Source organism: Elephantulus edwardii, unplaced genomic scaffold, assembly GCF_000299155.1.
Source record: "Elephantulus edwardii isolate Elephantulus edwardi_28Jun2011 unplaced genomic scaffold, EleEdw1.0 scaffold00126, whole genome shotgun sequence".
Lineage (NCBI taxonomy): Eukaryota > Metazoa > Chordata > Mammalia > Macroscelidea > Macroscelididae > Elephantulus > Elephantulus edwardii.
The window spans coordinates 667,415-674,832 of NW_006399876.1; the positions used below are offsets into that span (position 1 = coordinate 667,415).

Genomic DNA, 7,418 nt, shown 5'->3' on the forward strand with positions numbered 1-7,418 from the left:
CAGCGCCCCCGCCCCGCCCCCAGAACCACAGGGGCCCGGCAGCGCCCCCAGCCCGCCCCCAGAACCACAGGGGCCCGGCAACACTCCCGGCCCGCCCCTAGACCTCCAGGACCTCTGCCTGTCCCTAAACTCTCACGACCCCTGCAGCACCCGCGGCGCGCCCCTAGACCCTCAAGGCCCCTGCAGCGCCCCCGGCGCGCCCCCGCCTCCGCCTCCCCTTCAAGCCCGCAGGAGGAGGCGCGCCAAGATTCCTGGCCGAGAGCGCAAGGCCATGAAGGTCTTGCCCGTGGTGGTCGGTGTGTACCGGTCCTGGTAGCAAGCAGGGCGCGAAGGGAGGCCTGGGGAACCCGCAGAGGGAAAGGCCAATGAAGGGGAGGGGCCGGGCCTCGCGGAGGGAAGGGAAGTGACCCCTGCGGAGGGAATGGGGAGGGGGGGGTCCCCAGAAGGGGAGGGGCGGAGCCCTACAGAGGGGAGGACCTCCCGCGGAGGGGAAAGGAGGTGGGCCGTGGAGGGGCTCATACAGGTGAGGGGAGGAGCCTGCGGAGGGGCGGGGCCCATGGAGGGGAGAGACCGTGGAGGGGAAGAGGGGGCCCCCCTCAGGGGAAGGGGCCCATGAACGGGAGGGGCGCGGCCCCGCTGTGGGAAGGGCAGGGGCCCCCCCTGCAGAAAGGAGGGATCCTGTAGAGCAGCCCTTGGAGAGGAGGGAGGTCGCCCCACGGAGGTGAGGGGCGGGGTTCCCCCGCTGAGGGAAGGGTTGGACCCCCCCTTGAGGGGAGAGAAGGGGGCCCTATGGAGGAGAGGGGACCCACCCGTTCACGTCAGACTCTCTCCCCAGGGGCCTTTCTGGTGTGTTGGACGCCCTTCTTCGTGGTGCACATCACCAGGGCACTGTGTCCTGCCTGCCCCGTGTCTGCGCGCCTGGTCAGCGCTGTCACCTGGCTGGGCTATGTCAACAGTGCCCTCAACCCCGTCATCTACACCGTCTTCAATGCCGAATTCCGGATCGTATTCCGAAAGGCCCTGAGCAGCTGCTGCTAAATGGACCCCAGACCCCCGCGGCCCCAGGGCCAGTCAGCCCTGACCCCCCGGGAGCGGGAAGTCCCCCTCGCGTGGAGGGGGCACTTTTGTACCGAATTAAAGGCAGTTCTTCCTGTCTGCGAAGGTCGGTGGTGTACCTGCGACCCAGCCCAGGCCCCTGGCTGAACCTGTCCATCCTCACAACAGGGATGGGGGCCTGAGGTGGGCTGCCTGTGGTGCAATGGGGGTAGATCCCACGTTGCCCTCAGATGGTGGGCACGGGCAGCCGGGGGCCTGGATGGAGAAAACAGTGCAGAGTGTTTTTCAGCAAGCGGGAACCCCACTGCCTACAGCCTGGGAGTCAGGGAAGGGGGGCTGGTGCAGCTCCTCTCATGTCCACCCCAGCCCAGCCCACCTGACCCAACCTAAGGAGCTGGGTACCGGGGGAGATCTGGGACTGAGCTGGTGGCTATAGGACCACCTCCCATATGGCCCCTCCACCTGCTGCACCCATAAATCTGCAGCCTGAGGGACGTCATCCTGACCAAGGACAGGCTGCCCTGTGCTCAGTTTTCCAGCTGGGCGGGCAGTGAGACTCCAGCTGCAGCGAACACGGGGTGTGGGGGCTCCAGCCCCTCACTGAGGAGCTCAGGAAACAGCCAAGCCAATGAGGGATCTGAGAGGGGCAGCTGATGGGCCAGGGCCCAGTGGCACCGGCGTCCTTCCTTTGCCCTCCATAGCCCATTTCACGCACCTGCTTCCTGTCAGAACCTGCCGGGCAGCTGCTGGTCATCACAAGGCTAGGGCCCTCTCACAAAAGCTGCCTACGGCTCCTTCAGGCTTTCTAAAAAGTGGGGTGTCGACACCCCACATGTGTCTGCTTTGCTCCCTCCACACTGATTCCTGTGGGACACTCGGGCATGAGGGTGTGGAGGTGGACAGAGCACTGTCCGCATTGCCTCAGGTAGTCCCTGAAGTAGGTATCCCGAGTGAGAGCTGTACTGACAGGTCTGCTGGGCTACCAGAAGTGACCCTTCTAGAAATGTCCAGACTGCAGGTGTGTCCTGAGCAAGCTGGGGACTCCAATTCTGGGTGCCAGGGTGGGACTTGTTGATTTGGTTGGCATCTACCACCCAGAGAGGCCAGTGACAGGGGGCCTGCCTGGCTGGGCAGATGCAGAACAGAGGCTGTCCACTGTGTGGTGCTCCAGGTGTGTCTGCTAGTGGCGAGGACCTTGACCAGCTGGGAGGGAACCTGGTCACGGGAACTTGTGGCTGTCCGAAGGCTGGTCCCAGGCAGCCCCACTTCTCGGGGTGTTTGCCGCATGTGAGCCCATGGGGTACAGTCTCAAGCACCATGTGACTCCCCATCAGTGGAGTGGTAGCTGCTCTCCTGGGGACAGTGTCCTGGCACAGAGGAGGAACAGAGCCCCACAGCACTGCCCTGAGGACGAGGGGACCACTCAGCGGGGTGGGGTCTCAACTTTATTGATGGACACATGTGTGCACCCCGAGGAGGAAGAGCACCGAGAGGGTGCACCACACTGTCCTGTGTCCCCACGGCGGTCACCTCGACTGTCCATGTCCCTCACCACTGTCCCTTGTCCCCACCACGACCTTCACTGCCCCAGATTCCCACCACTGGCCCCACAGCTGTCACCTCTTGCGACTCTTCACTGTCACATCTGCTGTCCTGCATCCCCACCGCCATCATCTCTACCATCCCATGTCCCCACCACTGTCCCTTTAGTGTCCTTGCCATTTGTCCGCTCCCTGCCACGTGACGATCTTATGTCCTCAGGTCCAGAAAGGGCTCCCAGCCAAGTGCAGAGCACACCCCCCAACGCCTGCAGGTCACCAGTGGCCGCTCCCTGCTCCTCCTTGTGCTTCCTCGGCATTCTTTTGGGGAGGTGTCCCCTGGAAGCCCCTCATACAGTGACCTTCTCAATGACGCTGTCATCAACATGGACCTCATCTGCTTGGACAGTGACTGCTGGCGACTGGCCACACACATGCTGGTGGTCCTTCCAGTCCTGGAAAGGATACAAACTGTTAGGGGTGCACACAGGGGAGAGGCCAAGCCAAGGGTATGGCTTCCAGAGGAGGGGCTCTAGGGGGTGGGACATCCAGGGTAAGGGGTGAGCTCCAAAGGGGCTAGGTCCTACGGTGAGGGCTGCCGGACCCAGGAAGTATGGAGCGTGGGCAGGGAGGAGCTGGGGTCAGGGCAGAGCCCTAAGGGGCCAGAGTCTTTCACTCTGAGGCTTCTCTGCTCTGAATCCTGGGCCTCCAAACTGTGGCCTCTGGCCAAGGAGGTACCCTACACCTAGACTCACACCCCATGGCCCCTCGTGAACCAGGCATCCCACAGCCGGATGCTGCAAACAGCTGTATAGCAGGTGTGGAGCCTCACAGGCAGGGAGATGCCAAGTCTGTGCATGCCTGGACCCAGGTGGGACCAGTCACGGCTACATGGAGCTGCCCACGTCGGGGCCCAGCCTCCAGGAAGCCAGTCCTGGTTTGGATGGCAGCTTGCTCAAAGGAGAGTGGACACTGGAGCACACACCCCCACCCAGAGGACCATGCTGTCTGTGGCCCTCTCCACACTTCCCTGTATCCCCCAAATACTCCTGAGTGTGCACTTTCTCTTCATAATACCAAGCCTCACAGCCACTGCTGTCCAGTCCGCTGTGACTCAAGGTGGCCTGGAATAGGAAATGACTGTTCTGTATTTCTCCCATGGAGCAGCCGAGGGGATTTTCAACTCACCAGGACTCCTTCCTTCTTCATAAAACAAAGGGGGAAAAGGGCACTGGAATCATCAGTTATTCACACAGTCTAGGAAACTCTTAACTTGCGCACTGACGCCAGCTGCAGACGTGCCAATTCCACCGCACCAGCCAGGGAACCCTTATTGCGTGGTGCTGGGGGCCACGCACAGCAGAGCTGAACTTCACCCTATCCCATGCCCCCTACAAGTGTCCGCCATGCTCCCGTCCGCAGATGTGCATGTGGATCCCTGTTCTCGACGAGCTTCGCCTGTTTCCCCAGTAGCATGTCATTTCCCAAGCACTGGCCCCTCGTGACAACACACCCAGTGCAAGCACTGGATGCCCCTCCCCCGAGACAGATCTGCTTGTTCTTTCTGCAGTTCATGGATCCTCGGAACTCCGCCCACACCATACAAAGGCACCGAGTCTTCTTCAGCCTTCCTTATTCACTGTCCAACTTCCACATGCAAACAAAGCAACTGAAAACACCATGGGCTGGATCAGGTGCACCTTGTTTTTGTGAATCACTGAGAAACGACCCTCTGCCGACCCTCGGGCGGGTTTTCAGAGGCAGTTAATCTCATGGGAAGAGACTGCCCATCCTTCTCCAGCAGAGCAACTGGTGGCCTTGAATCACATGCCTTTGGGATTGCAGTACAGCTTCCTGCCACTAGGCCACCTTCATCAGTCCTTAAATTGATCTGTTCTTCAGGACTTTAAAGAGTCCTACACCTGTTGTTGGGTGCCACCAAGCCAACTATGATTTAGAGAAACACTGTGAATGTCTGGACCTTGCTGTCCGCTGTGCCGTCCTCACGCCCAGTCCCTGTTGCTCCAGCCCATTACTGCAGTAACTGTGTCAGCCCCTCTGGATGAGAGTCTTTCCTCTCTTGCTCTTTCCACCTTTTCCAGCATGGTGTCCTTCTCCAAGGGCTGGTTCCTCTTGGGTATGTGTGAGGAAGCGAGCGGCCCTTGCCTCCAAGGAGCACCTTCTATGAGTCACAGCTACTTGTTACTTTGGCAGTCCACGGGATCTTCTGTTCTCTTCTCCCACACAACAATGCAAAGGCATCGATTCTTCTATCAGAGATTTGCCAAATGCAACACATCTTTTGATTTCTTGACTACTATTACTATGGGTGTGGATTGTGGATCCAAGCCAGATGAAAGCCCTGACAACTTTAATCTTCTCTCCATCTATCATGATGTTGCCTGCTGGTCCAGTGGTGAGGATTTCTGTCTTCTTAATGTTGAGAAGTAACCCATATTGAAAAATACAATCTTTGACCTTCTGAAGCAAGTGTTTCAGGTCCTCTTCATTTTCAACAAGCAAACTTGGTGCCATCTGCATAATGTAGGTTGCTGATGAGTCTTCCTCCAAACCTGATGCCATATTCTTTTTCATAATTAAGTTTCTTGACTGATTTGCTCAACATACAGATGGAATAGGCATGAGGAAAGGATACAACCGTTAGCCACACGTTTCCTGATTTTACACCCAGCAGTATTCTACTGTCCTGTTGAAATGACTACAGAGCACAGTTAAGTGTTCTGGAATAATAATTCTTCTCAATGTTATCTTATCCAAAATTTATTATGATCCACATGGTCAAATACTTTTGTCTAGTCAATAAACACAAGGAAACAACTTTCTGATATTCTCTACTTTCCAAACCACAATAAAGGGGTTTTTAAATTGTTTATTGTGATTTTAATGAAAGTGTACAGAAAACTTGGATTTCCAGTCATTCATTCATTGTCATATATTTTCTGCCCTAGCCCCCCAGTTCACTTTTCTCTTTAGAAAACTGATTCATTGCTGCACAATTTCTTTCCTCTGCTCTTCCAGTCTACTTTGCTATAGACCTCTTAAGCTGGACTGTTGTCATGCAAATCATACTTCATCATATATTCCTTTTAAACAGTTCTTTCCCTCATCCGTTTCAATGCAGTGTACATTATTTATCCCCACTTTTTCTTAGTTTCCATCCAAACCCCATGTCAGTCCTGTTTTATAACAGTGGCATTATGCAGTGTTTGTCCTTTTGTGACTGAGATACTTCACTCAGCATAATGTCCTCCAGGGTCACTCATTTTGTATATTTTATGAGTTCCTTGGTTTTCAGTGCTGCATAGTATTCCATTGTGTGAATATACCACAGCTTCTCTATCCATTCACTCGTTGATGGGAAGTTGGGCTTCTTCCATCTCTTTGCTATTGTGAACAGTGCAGCAGTAAACATAGGTGTGCATATACCTGTTTGGGTGGCAGTTACGGTCTCTTTGGGGTATATTCCCAGTAGTGGAATTGCTGGGTCAAATGGTATATTTATTTCCAATTTTTTGAGAAAGCGTCAAACTGTCTTCCATAGTTGTTGTTGTTGTTGTTGTTATGTGCCATCGAGTCATTTGCGACTCATAGCAACCCTATGTACAAGAAGTCTAAACGCTGTTCTATCCTGTGCCAACCTCGCTGTCTCAAACACATTCATTCCCACCACTCCAGTCACAGAATCGATCCATCTCATCGAGGATCGTCCTCTCCTGTGCCATCCCTCCACTCTGCCAAACATGATGTCTCTCTCCAAGGACCTCCCTCCTTGTAACATGGCCAAAGTATGTCAGACGAAGCTTCAGAATCCTTGACTCCAGGGAACATTCTAGCTTCACCCTCTACAGGACAAACCTGTTTGTTCTCCTAGCAGTCCATGGTATATTCAACACTCTTCTCCAGCAACACAGCTCAAAGGCATCAATTCTCTTTCTGTCATCCCTATTCACTGTCCAACTCTCCGATGCATAGTACGTAATTGCAAAGACTATGGCCTGGATCAGGTGCACCTTAGCCTGACGTCGTTGCACTTCAGTACTCTTGAGAGGTCCCTCACAGCTGACTTTCCCAATGCAATTCATCTCCTGATTTCCTGGTTGCTGTTACCAAGAGTGTCGACTGTGGAATCAAGTAAATGAAAACTGTTAACTATTTCAATCTCTTCACTATCCATACTGATGCTGCCAGCTAGCCCAGTGGTGAGAATCATTGTTTTCTTGATACTGAGCTTCAATTCATATTGAAGACTGCAGTCCTTGACCTTCTGCAGCAAGTGCTTCATGTCCTCCTCAGTTTCAGCAAGCAACGTTGTGTCATCTACATAACGCAGGTTGTTGATGATTCTTCCACCAATCTTGATGCCACATTCCTCCTCGTACAGCCCAGCATCTCAGATGGTAAGTTCTGCATACAGATTGAAAAGGTATGGAGACAAAATACATCCCTTACAGACCCCTTTCTTGATTTTGATCCATCCAGTGTCTCCCTGCTCTGTTCTGACGACTGACTCTTGGTCTAAGTACAGGTTTCGCATTAGAATGATCAATTGTTCTGGGATTCCCATTCTTCTCAGAGTCAGTCATAGCTGGAGAAGCTCAATACCAACAGTGAAACCAGGTCAGGTGCTGACTGTGGGACAGACCACCCACTACTCATATGCAAATTCAAGCTGAAGTTGAGGAAAATTAATTCAAGTCCACGGCAACCAAGATTTGACCCTAAGTCTGTCCCACTCGAATTTCAAAACCATCTCAGGAACAGGTTTGAGGCCTTGAGCACCAATGAGCGTAGACCAAATGAGCT

The 7,418-nt window shown here is 54.1% G+C and overlaps 2 protein-coding genes across 2 annotated transcripts in view; one reads left to right on the top strand and one right to left on the bottom strand.

Moving 5' to 3' along the window:
• Nucleotides 1-1,038, top strand: part of DRD4 (dopamine receptor D4) — a 3,302-nt gene extending 2,264 nt beyond the window's left edge. Inside the window, exons 4-5 of the mRNA XM_006893346.1 lie at nucleotides 32-296; nucleotides 836-1,038. Coding sequence (XP_006893408.1) covers nucleotides 32-296; nucleotides 836-1,038 — 468 coding nt within the window. The remainder of the gene's footprint in view (nucleotides 1-31; nucleotides 297-835) is intronic.
• Nucleotides 1,039-2,942: 1,904 nt separating this feature from the next.
• The window catches only part of DEAF1 (DEAF1 transcription factor), a 44,710-nt gene continuing 40,234 nt past the window's right edge, over nucleotides 2,943-7,418 (bottom strand). The window contains exon 12 of the mRNA XM_006893197.1: nucleotides 2,943-3,049. Coding sequence (XP_006893259.1) covers nucleotides 2,945-3,049 — 105 coding nt within the window. The 3' untranslated portion in view covers nucleotides 2,943-2,944. The remainder of the gene's footprint in view (nucleotides 3,050-7,418) is intronic.